A 16,865-nucleotide genomic window follows, 5' to 3' on the forward strand; every position below is an offset into this window, starting at 1 on the left:
TGAGGTTTTGCCATGTTGCCCAGGCTGGGTCTGAGCTCAAATGATCCACCCACCTTGGCCTTCCAAAGTGCTGGGATTACAGATGTGACCCACTGTGCCCAGCCCTGGACAGTAGTTTAAATGTGAGAATGGATACAATCACTGAAAGAACACATAGAATGAAGGGGAAGAGAAGCTAATTGAATAAATGATTAGAGAGATAAGATAGATACACAAGGGATAATAATCATCACAACCTCAAATAGGAAAGCCCAAATAAGAAAGGGACAATTCAGTGATAATGGCAATTGATTCGATGGTAATAACCATCGTGTCCACAGAACGGTACAAAAAGCAGATGGTAGAAAGAGAGGCCTCTATCCCTATAGCTCCACTAAGATGACTTGCCATGGTCTGATCCTCCATTTTACAAATCCGATGGTCAATTTTCAGTGATCTTAACCTGTTTTATGAGCAGGAATGATGGAGATTATAGCCCCTTCTTGAAGCCTTTTTTTTGGTTTGTTTTATAAGACCCCTCACTTTTGAGTTTTCTTCCTATTTCCTGGCTACTCTTTTAAAAAAAATTTTGTTGTATGTTCCTCCTCTCTGACCTTTATTAGTTGGAATGCCTCAGAATTAGAGGTCTCAGTCTTTAAACTGCTTCTCTTTTCTTCCACATTGATTTCTCTCCACCCCGTGGCTATGTATGCCATTTATAACTTAACTACTCCTTAATTTATACCTCTCACTGTCCCTTCTATGAGCTCCAGGTTCATATTTCCAATTGTTTACTCAATAACTCCATTCAGAAATCTAATAGGGATCTCCACTTTAATATGTCTGAAGTAAAATTGGATGTTCCCCCTGCCAAAAAAAAAAAAACCCTTGCTCCTGTCTCCCCACATGCGCTATCTCAGTAAATGACATCACTATCCAGTTACTCAAATCAAACTGATTTTTGTATTTTGTACTTTGACTTTTGTACTTTTTTACTGATTTTTGATTCTTGTCTTTATCTTGTACCCCACATTCAATCTATTAACACATCACCTCTCTACCACTTTCAGAGTACATCCTGAATCCTACCACTTTCATTGCAACACTAGTCTTGCAGGTCTTCTGCAATAGCTTCCTAACTGGTCTTTTAGCTTCTATTTGGCTACCCTATAGGGAGTTCTCAAAGAATCAACCACAGTGAACATCTTCAATTACAAATCAGATCATGCCACTCTTTTACTCAAAACCCTCCATGGCTTCCCAGCATTCTTAGGATAAAATTCAAAGTCCTTTCATTGGTCCATAAGTCCGTAAGTGATCTGGCTCCCATCTTGTTTCTCCAAACTAGGTTCCTATCTCTTCTTTTGCCACGGTGGCTTCCTTGCCAAGCACACTCAAGCTGTAGGGTCTTTACCTTGTTGTTTCTTCTGCTTGAAATGTTCTTTCCCAAGTATGTATAGCTTACCGTCTCACTTCAAACCTTTATTTAGATGTCACCTCAGCAGAAGGGCCTTCCCTGAACCCCCTATGTAAAAGAGCACACCCATCCATGTAACCCATTTTTATTCTGCTTTATTTTCCTTTACAGTACTCTTAATAACTTTATTATCTGTGTCTTTCCCCTCCTCCTATGCTCCCAACCCTTGCACTAGTAAGTTCTATGAATGCAGGAATCTTGGTTCTATTCACTGTTGCAGCCCCAGCACATAGAACAGGGCCTTCCAGAGCAGGAATTCAATAAATAGTTGTTGAATTCCCCAGCTTGGCAGCTGGGAGTAATCCTCTGCACGGTTCCTGTAGGTGTCATAACGAAACAGAGTACAACAGTCACCCCATATCACCCGATGTGGGAACCTTTACCACACCACACCTCTTCAGAAAAGAGCCTCTGGAATAGCTACACCTCAATGAATGAATGAAAGAATGAATAGGATGGTGGGGCATTAAATAACTACTTTGTGCTGTAGCCCTCTTCTAGGTGTTGAGATTACAAAGATGATAAAAACATAGTCCTTGCCCTCAAGAATTTATATTCTAGTAGTATAGCTGGATTACAAATATGTAATTTTAGATTAAATGTTATAGGGAAAATGTTATGAAAAAAACAGTGCAGAGTAAGGGGATAGGTAGAGGAGAATAATGGCATGAGGTTCCATTTTAGTTAAAGCAGTCAAGAGCTGCCTGTCTTAGGAAGTAGGATTTCAATAGTCACTTCAAGTCTAGTAAAGATCTAGTAGATGGACATTCCAAGAAAAGGAAAAAACCCTAGGGCTGGGACATGCTTTGATTGGAGTGACAGTAAGGCTAGTGAGGCTAGAACAGAGCTAGACAGTGTGGGAGGAGATGAATCAGATAAATAGGCAGGTGCTGGATCAGATCATGTAGGGCCCTTCTTAGAGGCAACTGATTTTTTGATGGCCTCTAAGGCTACCATACTTTGGACTTCTATTATGTGATGGGAAGCTATTGGAGGTTTTGAACAAGGTGGGGACTGGGGAAATAATACGACCTTACATTTTTTTTTTTGAGATAGTCTCATTCCATCGCCCAGGCTGGAGTGCAGTGGTGCGATCTCGGCTCACTGCAGCCTCTGCCTCCGGGTTCAAGCGATTCTCCTGCCTCAGCCTCCCAAGTAGCTGGGATTGCAGGCACTCTCCACCACGCCGGGTAATTTTTTTTTTTTTTTTTTTTTTTTTGTATTTTAGTAGAGACGGGTTTCACCATGTTGGCCTGGTTTCGAGCTCCTGACCTCAAGTGATCCGCATCCGCCCACATCCCCCTCCCAAAGTGCTAGGATTACAGGCATAAGCCACCACGCCCGGCCAGACCTTACATTTTAAAAAATCACTCTGGCTGCCTTATGTTTAACTGCAATGGCAATAATGGAAGTAGACAAACGAGGTAAGTTTCTATTGCGGTAGTCTTAATATATAATGACTTGGACTAGGAGAGTAGCGGTAGGGGAGGTGAGAAAGGGTCAGAATTTTGCACCCTGGCCTTCTGGTTGGAAAAAAAAAAAGAAAAATTCCCCAGCTTGGCAGCTGGGAGTAATCCTCTGCACGGTTCCTGTAGGTGTCATAACGAAACAGAGTACAACAGTCACCCCATATCACCCGATGTGGGAACCTTTACCACACCACCCCTCTTCAGAAAAGAGCCTCTGGAATAGCTACACCTCAAGCTACTGAGCCCCTTCTTTAAAAATACGTAAATGGAGACTCTCAGGGGAAAATGGGCCTCGATAGTATAGAAACCACTTAAGGAAACGAAGTCCTGAAAGGAAACGGGGATTTTCAGAAAAATCCTTGTGGCAATCATTGCTCGTTCCCAGTGTTCAAAAACGGCAAAATTGGCCATCATCCAGGAAGTAGCCTGTCAATCCCTTGGAAATTTAGTTTATTTCTATCACAACTCTGGGAAGCCCCTAACTCGCATTTGTTTTGAGTATCACAAGAAAAGCAAGCCCGAAGAAACTACAAAAACAACTTTGCCTCTTCGGTAATGCGCACGCGCCCCTCCCTCTGTTTTCCGTTGGCCTTAAGCCCCGCCCCTTGTGCGTCCTTCGCGAGGAGGGTTGCGAGCCGTGAGCTTGCGCGACCACTCTTCCCTCAGTCTTCTCGAGCACGTCGTCGCAAACGGGGCCGGAAAGCGTGGCAGCGCAGGCGCAAGCGCAGAGAGCGGAGGCGGTGGTGGTGGCGGCCGCTGGCCAGTGTAAGATGGCGGCGGCGTTGGTGGTGGCAGTGGACGGGGCGGCTGGGCCTGGAACAGTCGGAGCAGCCGCTAGCAGAAGGATTACCCAAGACGGGAAGCAGGCTGCTGAGCCTCGCCGATTCCCGTGCTTGTAACTGCCCCAGCCGGACACCCCCCCCCTTGACCTTACCCGGTCTGTGTCTCGTTCCAGCTCTGCCTGCCCCCCCTCCGCTCCCCAGCGGGTTTCCCCTAAGGATGGGCCTGACTCCTTTCCCAAGCTCTTAGCGCTCAGGTCTTTTCCTTCCGCCGACCCGAAGTCATCGCCGGGAATACTGGTTGTCCTTTCTTCAGGTCAGCCCTGGGGTTGCCCCCAAGAGCCAGCCCCACAGTTCACAGGGACGCCTTGCTTCGTTGGGTGACCCATTTGTGCGCTCCTATTTCTCCCCTTAGATTGAGGGACATGGCTCGCCCTGCGTCTCCCCGTCACCTCAGGGCCACCGCGCAATGGGTCCCCCTCCCCCATCCCAAGTTCCCAGGCCCAGCACTTTGTACGGAAGGCAGAGGTCCAAGAATCCCGGAGTCGGTTGTTGCCTTGTGGTCTTGTACCCTTTGTGTTATAATTCTCTTAGTTTACCTCCTCTAACTCCCAAATCTTTTAGGATATCTTAGAACGGTCCCATTTGGTCCCTGTTAGTTGGAAAGCATCTGGTGGCTTGAATTTCTGACTCATGATTGTTACTGGAGTCTCTGTAAACAAACCGGCACTAGCGCTATCACATTCTCTCCGGGATTTCCCCCTCTGCTCTGTGGCTTCTTGTTGAGAGGTTGTTTGGTTATGGTTTAGCGTTAAAAAGATTCAGGTTATCCTTTTAAATGACTTTACGTTTTAGTGGAGCTGGGAGATTACTTGCCTGGCTTCTAATCTTCATGTTGGTTCATTTTATTTCCATATGCGTGTGGGTTATTCAGTAATTAGAATTAGATAAATTATTCTGCTTTTAAATAGTTTTGAGAAGGCCTAAACACACAGAAGTGTATTCATAAATATTTTTATTATGTTCAGTAGAAGACACACCTTTGCCATGTAAATTTTAACTTTTCTCAGTCCTTCAGTGAATCGACAGACCTATTTTCTCAGGAGCTCAGCCTGGCCTTACTTCAGTGATAAAAGGAGGAAAGGTGAGTGGGAGTTGGAGGCATTAAAATTCTTGAGTTCAAGACAGACTTCCCTGATGTTCAACTGCTGACCACTACAGTCATAAAATTCCTACCAGTTTCCCAGAGTTTGGGTGTTGTTCTTGGCTTTGTTCCAGCTCTGGTTGAATTACTTTTACAAGTTTAATTGTCTGTGGGCTTCTTGTCTTTCCGTCCTAAACTATTGCTGTATGTCTTCAAATGACTTACGCCTAGGAGTGAGTGCGTGCCCCCTACCCCATGTCTTCTTTTCTTCTTTATTCATTTTCATTGTATTTTGTCTGTGTGTCGATCATATTTCTTACGTTGTTAAAAACTGGAACTTAGTTTGCCTGCGTTCTGTTCAGCCTGTTGTCAAATCAGGTCTCTTCCCCTCTCACAGCTTTGGGTTGTCATCCCTTGGTATTTAGAGGAGAATATTTAGCTGCTTGTAATTAAAAGCTAGGGATTGATGAGTGATGCTGCCTTTAGCTGGTGTCTGAGTCCAGTCTATTTCAGAATTCCGACTTTTTAGGATATAGTGGGAAATTTTTTGTAAAAAAATAAATAAATAAATAGTGGCTGCTCTTTCTTTTGTAGCTGGTCTGAAGAATTCTTGGTTAGCAGAAGAAACATCCTGGGCATTCAGCAGCATGGTTTGGTGCCAAAAAGGGAGTCAGAACGTACTTATAAATGCAGTTTTCCTGAAGCTTTCAGGTTTCTGGTAGCAGAGACTAGAGGCTCATGGAATGTGACAGAAAAGCTAAGTGACTGGAAGGTAGGCCTGGCTGATTCCTAGTATCTTTATGATTTGTAGTGGGAAAAGATTGAGTGACGCTGGTGAGTTTTATTCCATTTGATGACTGAATTAGAAAACGCTAATTATGTACTGGAATAAAATGATTAGTGATGGTGTGTATGTGTATCAGTAACATATAAAGAGAAAAGGACAGTCTTTAGAGATTGGACCGACTTTTAATTTAATTTTAAGGTTTAAATATTAGACTAATATCTCTTAGCCATGTGACCTTGAGCAAGTTACTTAAACTTCTCTGACTCTTAATTTCCACAACTCTAAAAGTGTGATAATACCGCTTACCTCCCAGGGTCATTGTTAGTATTATAGGGAATCTATTTAAAGCTCTTAGTTATCTAAGAGCACGTGGTACACACTCAAAAAATGTTTTGTTTTCTTCTGCACATCATTGATATAACTTTGAATAAGTTATACATTAATTTATGCTTCTTTTCCATTTTGCCTTAAAACACATTTTTCTGGTTAATTTTCCCAACAGATTTTTTTTTTTTTTTTTTGAGACGGAGTCTTGCTCTGTCGCCCGGGCTGGAGTGCAGTGGCCGGATCTCAGCTCACTGCAAGCTCCGCCTCCCGGGTTCACGCCATTCTCCTGCCTCAGCCTCCCCAGTAGCTGGGACTACAGGCGCCAGCCACCTCGCCCGGCTAGCTTTTGTATTTTCAGTAGAGACAGGGTTTCACCGTGTTAGCCAGGATGGTCTCAAACTCCTGACCTCGTGATCCGCCCGTCTCGGCCTCCCAAAGTGCTGGGATTACAGGCTTAAGCCACTGCGCCCGGCCCCAACAGATTTTTAACTGATCAACTTAGACGTGTCCTTTGTAAGTGCCCACCTAGAACTGTCTTCTAAACATGAACCCCCTGTTGGGGGTTCATAACCAGAGGACAGAATATTAGATATTGGTGTATGTATATTTCAAAATGCATTCTTAAACATCAGTAAATTTTTTTGTTCATTGGTTCCTTCTTGGTCTCTCTGTTAGCACACCTGATCAGAGTTGGCAGTGTTGCAGTTCTTTCCCTTTCTGCTACAATGTTGTTTACCTCTCCTGCAACTACCCTTTATACTTTCCTTTTTTGCCATGAAGGGAATACATTTTTTCCTTGTTGTTGGGCTGTACAGTGATCCTCATCAACAAATTATCAAAGAACTGTATGAGGAAAAGGTTTTCATTTCTTTTTAAAGTGAATCAGGGCTAGGGAGTTAGGAATGAAGAGGGTTTTTTTTGTTTGTTTTTTGTTTGTTTGTTTGTTTTTGAGACGGAGTCTCGCTCTGTTGCCAGGCTGGGATGCTGTGGCGCGATCTCAGCTCACTGCAACCTCCAACTCCCTGGTTCAAGTGATTCTCCTGCCTCAACCTCCCGAGTGACTGGGATTACAGGCATGCGCCACCTTGACCAGCTAATTTTTGTATTTTTAGTAGAGGAGGGGTTTCACCATGTTGGCCAGGATGGTCTCAATCTCCTGACCTCGTGATCCGCCTGCCTCAGCCTCCCAAAGTGCTGGGTTTACAGATGTTAGCCACCGTGCCCGGCCAAACAGTTCTTTTTTCAGCTCCACAGCTGGACCATCTTAATAATGTGACAGCACAGATGAAGAGTTTTAAACCCTTTGTTGACTTTTCTTTCACATCTTTTTGGCAAGGGCACATGAAAATTAAGTACTGATAATATCGCAATGAAAGCAGCTGTGTCATTCAGACCAGTGATCATTTTAGATTTGATGAACTTTTAACTGCCATCATCCAGGGTCTGAATTCTGCATTGTAAGGTAAGGACTCTCCAGGGTGGTGGTGAGATGGGTTGAGATTGCATTTGTATCGTTTGTGTTTTTATGAACTCTGAAGAGCCATGTCGGGTGAAGGAAAGGGTGGAAGGAGAAAAGAAAATACTTTGAAAGGGATAACTTGGACTCTATTTCCTTATGTGCTGGGTAAGAATCCCCAGGTAACACCTGTGTATAGTAAATCAGTATTTCTGGTCTGTGGGCCACACTGTAAACTTTTTGTCTTCTAAAGTTTTTTTTTTTATTTTTCGTTTTTGTAGAGATAGGGTCTCACTTTGTTGCCCAGGCTGGTCTCAAACTCCTGGGCTCAAGTGATCTTCCCACCTCACCTGTGTAGCTGGGACCACAGGCATATCCCCATACCTAGCTAATTTTTTTTTTTTTTTTTAGAGATGAGGTCTTACTTGCCCAGCTCGTCTCAAGTGATGCTCCCATCTTGGCCTCCCAAAGTGCTGGGATTACAGGCATAGCCACAGCACCCAGCTTGAAGATATTTTTATATTTCCAGGGTTTTAGGTGTTTGCTTAAGAATTATGACATCTTAGGCCGGGCGCGGTGGCTCAAGCCTGTAATCCCAGCACTTTGGGAGGCTGAGACGGGCGGATCACAAGGTCAGGAGATCGAGACCATCCTGGCTAACATGGTGAAACCCCGTCTCTACTAAAAGATACAAAAATCTAGCCGGGCGAGGTGGCGGGCGCCTGTAGTCCTAGCTACTCCGGAGGCTGAGGCAGGAGAATGGCATAAACCCGGGAGGCAGAACTTGCAGTGAGCTGAGATCCGGCCACTGCACTCCAGCCTGGGCGACAGAGCGAGACTCCGTCTCAAAAAAAAAAAAAAAAAAAGAATTATGACATCTTATTAGGTAGTATTTCCTAGGATGGTTGGAGTGGAAGGCTTAGAATGCTTGTGACCTTTTAGTTCTCACCACCAACCTCTTAAAGTGCAGTCTGTTTATTTTTGGAACAGGTTCTCACTCTGTCACCTAGGGTGGAGTGCAGTGGCACCATCATGGCTCACTGCAACCTCGACCTCCTGAGTTTAGGTGATCTTCCCATCTCAGCCTCTCGAGTAGCTGGGACTACAGGTGCACGCCACCATATCTGGCTAATTGTTGTATTTTTTATAAAGATGAGGTTTCACCATATTGCCCAGGCTGATCTCGAACTCCTGGGCTCAAGCAGTCCTCCTGCCTCAGCCTCCCAGAACAGGATTACAGGCGTGAGCCACTGCGCCCTACTAAGTGCAGTCAATTTAATGTATAAGAATCTGCCAGGCCAAGTGCGGTTGGCTCATGGCTGTAATCCCAGCACTTTTGGGAGGCCAAGGTGGGAGGATCACTTGAGCCTAGTTGTTCAAGTCCAGCCTAGGCAATGTTGAGACCTCGTCTCTACAAAAAGTTAAAAAGATAGCCAAGCATGGGGCAAGTACTTGCACTCCCATCTCCTTGGGAGGCTGAGGTGGGAAGATCGAGTCCAGGAGTAGAGGCTGCGGTGAGCTGAGATTGCGCCACTGCACTTTAGTATGGGCAACAGAGTGAGACTTGGTCTCAAAAAAAAAAAAGAATCAGTCCCAGTGCCATGGTCCTTAATGTTGAGTAGGACCAACCTAAGACAGAAGTTTATCTACAGAGAGCTGAAAGAAAGCAGCCTCTTTGTTGCCAGTTTAAAACAATACTGATGTTTTAAAAACAAACAGATTCTAGTAGGAAACATTGTATAGAAGCGCACCCTGTTGTGAAAGACTGGGATCTTGAGTTTCATCCTCTGAGTCTTGTATTCTATCAGGTGAGTTATAGACTTTTAAAATCATAAAGTGACTATTAAAATGCTTTCAGTAGATTCATTACTCCATTATTTCTGCTGTAGAAAAGTTTATTCTAAACATGTCTAGGAAATATCCAGATTATAAAAGAGAAATAACGGTATCCAAACAGGATTTTGTATTGCATAACATTGATGTTAGAGTTAGTTTTTAAGTCTCTGAGATTGAATTAGCCTTTTTATTTTTTATTTATTTATTTATTTTTTTAAAAGCAGATTATCAGTGAGCTAAGATAATCTGCTGTTTACCCTCACCTGTTTGGAACGCAGGCAACTGAATTAATTGAATCAGCAATAGGCATGGAGTGGTGACTTTATATATTTTCATTTTAGAGCCAAAAGCCATTGAGTTTTAGCTTAGCTTTATAGTAATATTAAAAACTTCATCTTTTCTTTTCACTAATGTACCCAAGAAACGTCATTGCTGTTAAAATCAGTCAGAAAAGGAGGCTACTTGCTCTTTATTGATTTAGTCATTCTGCTCTTGGAGTGAGTAGAAAGTCTTTGAAAGCTTTTCAAAAATTGGTGAGTGATGAATTTTATGAATTAGTCACTTCTTTGTAGCAGTTTTTTTTTTTTTTTTTTAATCTCTACCTCTACAGGACATAGTTCCTGGGCCAGAAGCCAGATTTCTCAAGTACCACCTAACCCCGGAAATGTGTTATGATACAGATAAATTAATGAACGGAGGCTGCCTTGAGGTTGCCAGTAGGGCACTGGGGAGTAATTAATATGACAAAGGTGGCATCTTATTAATGAAATGTAATAATAGTATGTCTAGTGGATTGGGTCATTACAAAAATTTTCATCATTGTATCTGAGATTAGATATTTGCTATTTATCCTCTGAAGATACTGTTTAAGGAAGTTTGGCCAAGTTCTGAAGTTAAGCATACGTATTTGCCTCACATGCCATTTTTTTTTTTCTTCCTGGTTTTTTCTTAGCCATCTGGAAAGCTACTATAGGGTTTACCTCTAATGGTAGCCAAGTGACTGTATTCCTCTGGTGTACTTTAATCATTGGCATATTACCAGGTATGTTTTGGTAACCTTACTTAGGATCCAACATTAGACCCTTTCTTCTAACCTAACCTGTAGGAAGGCACTTCTTGATGTTTTAAGCCTCTCTTTACTGTTTTATTGTAAGTTGTACCTTTGGAGCATCATTTTTTCATCTTAAATCCTCTTCAGCAATTTAAGAAAAATTTGAAATATAAATGGCAAAAACTGTTAATGGCAACAGACTTCTGATGTAAACGTAAATCGAGATGGAAACGAAAAGTAGATTTCCCTAAGAATTAGTTAAATTGAGATAAACGCGCTTGGATGTTTTTATAGAAAGGTCTCTTAGCCAGGTGCAGTGGCGTGCACTTGTAATCCCGACTACTCAGGAGGCTGAGTTGGGAGGACTGCTTGAGCCGAGGAGTTTCAGGCCAGCCTGGGCAACATAGCAAGACCTTGTCTCTTAAAAAAAAAAAAAAGTTTCTTAGTTCTGCTGCTGGAAATTAACACTTAAGGGTTAGAGTGCGTTCCTGACATAGTCTGCAGTACTGTTATTAGAATTAAAACCAGAGGCCACGCACGGTGGCTTATGCCTGTAATCCCAGCATTTTGGGAGGCTGAGGCGGGCGGATCACCTGAGGTCAGGAGTTCGAGACCAACCTGGCCAACATAGCAAAACTCCATCTCTACTAAAAAATACAACAATTAGTCAGCTGCAGTGGCATGCGCCTGTAGTCCCAGCTACTTGGGAGGCTGAGGCAGGAGAAGTGCTTGAACCGGGAAGACAGAGGTTGCAGTGAGCCAAGATCACAACACTGTACTCCAGCCTGGGTGACAGAGTGAGACCTTGTCTCAAAAAAAAAAAAAAAAAGAATTAAAGCCAGTAAACTATAAACACTGGGCATTTGATGTTACCAGTAGGGAGAGAAGGCATTAATTCAAAGAAGGAACAAAGTTCCTTATTCATAGTTTGAATCCTTATTATCCATGGTGATTGCTTTGCAGTCCTCCATCTTGGGTATCCTCAGAACCTTCATGAGGGAGAAGAGGCCAGGTGTGGTGGTTCATGCCTATAATCCCAGCACTTTGGGAGGCCAAGGTAGGAGAATTACTTGAGCTCAGGAGTTTGAGACCACTCGGCAAGATAGTGAGACTCCGTCTCTACAATAATAATAGTAAAAAAAAAAATTTTTAATTACAAGAGGGAGAAAATCTTAGGGAGGCTTATATTGTGGGCTCCTGGGTAGACTGCCTTACTGTAGTTCGTAGAACATGAATACTTGAAAGAAGATATTAACGGAGCTCTCTGAATTCTTTAAAACGCCAGAGAGAATGGGTAAGCAGATTTCATAGACTTGGAACTGTGTCCTATATTGTATACGATGTTTGGAGAATCATTGCTGAGTGGTAAAGAAGTCTAGGCTTCTAGGAAATGTAGTCTAGTATAGAGATGGGAAACTAGAAAAATAATATAAATGCCTACTTGTACAAACAGGCTCTTAGCATACGTTGTCTTTAATCCTCTAAATTCCTGCAGGGTGGTGATATTATCCCATTTTACAAAAGAAAAACTCAAAAGCAGGCGGTAGCGGTAGAATTCAAACCCAGGTCTTTTTGACATCAAAGCCCTTTTCTTTCTTTCATAACACATGCTGTCTTTAAAACAGGACTTTTTTTTTTTAGACAGCATCTTGCTTTGTCACCAGCCTGTAGTGCAGTGGCGTGATCTTGGCTCACTGCAGCCTTCTCCTCTTGGGTTCAAGCAATCCTCCGGCCTCAACCTCCGAGTAGCTAAGACTACAGGTGCATGCCACCATGCCCAACTAATTTTTGTATTTTTAGTAGAGACGGGGTTTCACCATGTTGGCCAAGATGGTCTTGCTCTCTTGACCTCATGAGCCGCCCGGTCCAGCCTCCTAAAGTGTGGAGTTTACAGGCATGAGCCACAGTGCCTGGCCAAAAAAAAAAAAAAAAAAAAAACTAGGGCTTTTCAAAGCCAAATGATGAAGCAAATGAACTGAAAGGTAGAATTAAATATTTCATATAAATATATGTATATAAAGTATTCAAATGACAGTAGGAATAAAATCATTTTTTCATTGTTTAGACATAGTTATGCCATATTGGTAAGCTAATGAGTTTTTTAAGGAAACAATTTTGTTTTTTTTTTTGGAGACAGAGTTTTGTTCTTTGGCCCAGGCTGGAGTGCAGTGGCACAATCTTGGCTCCCTGCAACCTCCGCCTTCCAGTTTATGCGATTCTCCTGCCTCAGTCTCCCCAGTAGCTGGGATTACAGGCATGCTCCACCACACCCAGCTGATTTTTGTATTTTTAGTAGAGACGGGATTTCACCGTGTTGGCCAGGCTGGTCTCAAACTCCTGACCTCATGATCCACCCGCCTCGGCCTCCCAAAGTGTTGGGATTACAGGCATGAGCCACTGCACCCAGCCCAGGAAATAATTTTTATAGACCTAAGAGACAGCCGAATCCTAGTGTTTTATGATTCTTTACTAGAGAGAAAATCAGCATTCCATTCAATCTCTGAGATAATTCCAGGGGAAAAGCTGTTCTGACTCTTACAGCCTTTTAACAGTATACTGTTTTCCGTATTTTTTGGAAGCATGGACTGTCCTCCTTACCTTCTTGGTTTTGTTTTTCTGAGACAGGGTCTTGCTCTGTCACCCAGGCTGGAGTGCAGTGACCCCATCACGGCTCACTGCCATCTTGACCTCTGGGGCTCAAGTGATCCTCCCACTTCAGCCTCCCAAGTAGCTGGGACTACAGGTGTATACCGCCACACCCTGCTTTTTATTTTTTTATTTTATTTTATTTATTTATTTTTGAGACAGAGTCTTGCCGTGTCGCCCAGGCTGGAGTACAGTGGTGCGATCTCGGCTCACTGCAACCTTCGCCTCCCATGTTCAAATGATTCTCCTGCCTCAGTCTCCCAAGTAGCTGGGATCGCAGGCGTGTGCCACCACGTGTGGCTAATTTTTGTATTTTTAGTAGAGACAGGGTTTCACCATTTTGGCCAGACTTGTCTCAAACTCTTGACCTCAGGTGATCCCCCCGCCTCAGCCTCCCAAAGTGCTGGGATTACCAGCATCACTTAGGCGTCAGCCACTGTGCCCGGCCTAATTTTTAAATTTTTTATAGAGACAGGGTCTCCCAATGTTGCCCAGGTTGGTCTCAAACTCCTAGGCACAAGCGATTCTCCAGCCTTGGCCTCCCAAGTGCTGGGATTACAGGCATGAGCCACTGCGCCCAGCCTATCCTCATGTTGAAACCTTTTTTTTTTTTTTTGAGACAGAATCTCGCTCTGTCACCCAGGCTGGAGTGCAGTGGTATGATCTCAGCTCATTGCAAGCTCTGCCTCCCAGGTTCATGCCATTTTTCTGCCTCAGCCTCCCAAGTAGCTGGGACTACAGGCACCCGCCACAGCACCTGGCTAATTTTTTGTATTTTTAATATAGATGGGATTTCACCATATTAGCCAGGATGGTCTTGATCTCCTGACCTCGTGATCCGCCCGACTCGGCCTCCCAAAGTGCTGGGATTACAGGCATGAGCCACAGCGCCTGGCCACCTTGAAACCTTTTTACTCTTGACTTCCAGAGATTTAATTTTTATCATTTGTTCTTCTCAATTTTTCTCTCTGCTCTCCTTTCTCTTCTCTAAGAGTAGGTGAAGATTCTTCCCTTGAACTTCCTCTCCCAGAGCCTTCTTAGGTGCCTAATTGTTTGAGGTATGATTTACAAGGTGTTTGATTTTGAAGTTTCTCTGTACAGATAACTCACAAGTCTGTATCTCTGGCCCTACTTTATTTAAGTTCCAAACTTAAATTTGTTTGTCACTACTTTCCTAACATGTCAGCTTGGATTTTAAATATATTCAGAATAATCTCTTATCCCACCTACCAGCATCTCATTTGTGTCACTTGATATCCTCTGGGCACCAGACTAAGAACTTGTCTTTTCTGACTCAGCTTTGTAACTGCTTATTGAGCTAAACATTACCTCCCTTTACAACCATTCTCATGTTGATCCCTTTTTAATTCCCTTTGCCGTCCACTCAAGACAGCCCCTCATTACTTCTTATCTTGGCAACTATAATAGCTTTTAAACTTGTTTCTCTTTCGTTTTCCTTCGTTTTAGTCCATCTTATTATCTTTGACAAAATAATTTCCCTGATGCCTGACACCACCCCCCCAACAACAAAGCTTTTATTATACCTCTTAACTTATCAACTATACCTTACCGGCTAGCCAAACTAGACTATCCGTATATGTTTCTTGACCATGTCAGGTTTTTAACCTCCATGTCTTTTCTCGCTCTGGTCCTGTGGAATGTCCTTCTCAACTGTACCCATTGAAATCCTGCCTGTCTTTTAAGGCCCATCTTAAAACCTAATTTTCCATAGAAGCGTTTCCTTTCTCCCTGAAACTAAATATAATCTTTTCCTCTGTTCAACCACAGCAGCATTCTATTTATCTTTTTTAAAAAAGATACTGATACTTATACCTCTTATATCATGATTATATACTCATTTTCCCTAATTGATTAATTGGCTACAAAAGGGATTGTGACTGCCTTGTTTATATTTGTAGCTTCTGTATTGCCTGGTACCAATGCTGTTGTGTAACAGCATGTTTGCTTACAGATAGGCCACTGGGTGGTGCCAGAGGCTTGTAATTTGTATAAAAATGAGTAGCCTAGACTCCCAGCTAGAGTGTACGTGCTAGAGCCTCTCTGCAGTTGGGTTGTTTGTACTATCAAATCTTCAGCACAGTAGGAATAGAGATTAATTTTCCTGTTCCAGAAGCATTCAGTTTCTTTCTGCTCATCTGTCCAGCCTACCAGAGGAGACAGTTGTATGTTCGACCCCTCCAAGTACTTATTAGAAAATAGCCCAGAACTAAAGTCCTGCCTACAATAAACATGCTTTATATAATGAGTTTCAGCCTCTTTGGGGTCATCTTTTGAGTTTCAGTGCCTGAGGTTCTCTGATTGATAAACACTATCCGGCCAGGTGCGGTGGCTCATGCCTGTAATCTCAGCTTTTTGGGAGGCCAAGGAAGGTGGATCACTTGAGTCCAGGAATTCGAGACCAGCCTGGGCAACTTGTCCCCCACCGCCATCTCTACAAAAAAATACAAAAAATTTAGCTGAGCATGTCAGTGTGCACCTGTAGTCCTAGCTACTGAAGGGGCTGAGGTGGGAGCATCACTTGAGCCTGGGAGGTCGAGGCTTCAGTGAGCTGAGATCCCGTTACTGCATTCCAGCCTGGACAACAGTGAGAATCTGTCTTAAAAAAAAAAAAATCTGCAAAACCACTATTCTAAGTCAGGAAAGTAGGCTTGGAGAAGTAAGTGTTTCTGGAGAAATATTAAGAAAAGTAAAATGAAGTTAAAATGAGCCATTTCATCTTGGAAACAAAAATTGGAGGTGGAGAAAGTAGAACTAGTTGATACCAGATGGACTGTGGGACCTAGAAAAGCAAATTTGTACTTTGGATGGAGATCAACCCGGAACAGCTGTTCATTTATGAGTGGTAAGGGACATCTGTCCTCCTGAGAGAAACTTGGGACTGTGTGGCTCTCTGTCTTAATAATAATTGAAGTATTTTCTCATCACCTTCTAGTTTCAGAGGAAATTCTAAAACCTTGTCTCATTTAAATATGGATGTTTATGTAGGAGAGTTGGGTACTTGAGTAGCAGAATGAGACAGGCACTGGTTTGAGAGAATGCTGGGATTATATAAACCATGAGATTTGACAGACTGAGTTCAGGTCTTAGTAAAGAGATCAAGGACAATAATAATATTTAGATGTTGGTGTTTCGATAGGGCTCAAGGTAAGGTAGTTGTCAGACCAGTGTTCATAGACCCTAGACACCAAAGGATTTAAAATGAACTTCAGAGAAATTTAAAAAAAAAAGAGCATAAACATACAAATTAATAGTACAACCACAAGAACAACTTTGAGCTACTTAAATTTCTGCTCTTCTTAGTTATCACCAAGACAATAGGGTTGTAGACTTTTTATGTATTTAGGATTCATCTTGCCATTAATGTGGTCGCTGAGAAATCACATAGGCAGTCTTGGTTGCAGCAAAAATCGTTTCAGCACTTTCGTTTTCAAGTGAGAAGTCTGGACATTATGCTCTCATTTGCTGTGACATATTGACCATTTTAGTCAACTTCTATTAATCACAGCCTTGAGAATTTAGTGTTTTTAATGGTATTATGTCATTTAACAATTTGCATTATTTTTCCCCATCACTCTTCTCTCATCCTCTCTCTCTTTTTTTTTTTTTTTTTTTTAGAGACGGAGTCTCACTCTCTCGCCCAGGCTGGAGTGCAGTGGCCAGACCTCAGCTCACTGCAAGCTCCGCCTCCCGGGTTTACGCCATTCTTCTGCCTCAGCCTCCCAAGTAGCTGGGACTACAGGTCCCCGCCACCTCGCCCGGCTAGTTTTTTGTATTTTTTAGTAGAGACGGGGTTTCACTGTGTTAGCCAGGATGGTCTCGATCTCCTGACCTCGTGATCCACCCGTCTCGGCCTCCCAAAGTGCTGGGATTACAGGCTTGAGCCACGGCGCCTG

General features: G+C 43.0%; 1 protein-coding gene across 15 annotated transcripts in view; it reads left to right on the top strand.

Moving 5' to 3' along the window:
* The first annotated feature begins 3,364 nt into the window (after window positions 1-3,364).
* The window catches only part of DCAF8 (DDB1 and CUL4 associated factor 8), a 48,825-nt gene continuing 35,324 nt past the window's right edge, over window positions 3,365-16,865 (top strand). For 3 of the 15 annotated variants that reach the window (XR_001883951.1, XR_001883952.1, XM_017864815.1), the window contains exon 1: window positions 3,365-3,862. Coding sequence is in view for 1 of the 15 variants with exons in the window: in XM_017864815.1 (XP_017720304.1) it covers window positions 3,481-3,862 (382 nt within the window). In the remaining 14 variants the exon portion in view is untranslated. Of the gene's footprint in view, window positions 4,021-4,735; window positions 4,849-5,442; window positions 5,621-7,298; window positions 7,425-10,206; window positions 10,297-16,865 lie in introns of all 15 variants that reach the window. The other 12 variants (XM_017864828.1, XM_017864819.1, XM_017864827.1 and 9 more) reach the window with 12 other exon arrangements.

The sequence above is a fragment of the Rhinopithecus bieti genome, unplaced genomic scaffold (assembly GCF_001698545.2).
Source record: "Rhinopithecus bieti isolate Rb0 unplaced genomic scaffold, ASM169854v2 scaffold_77291, whole genome shotgun sequence".
Classification (NCBI taxonomy): domain Eukaryota; kingdom Metazoa; phylum Chordata; class Mammalia; order Primates; family Cercopithecidae; genus Rhinopithecus; species Rhinopithecus bieti.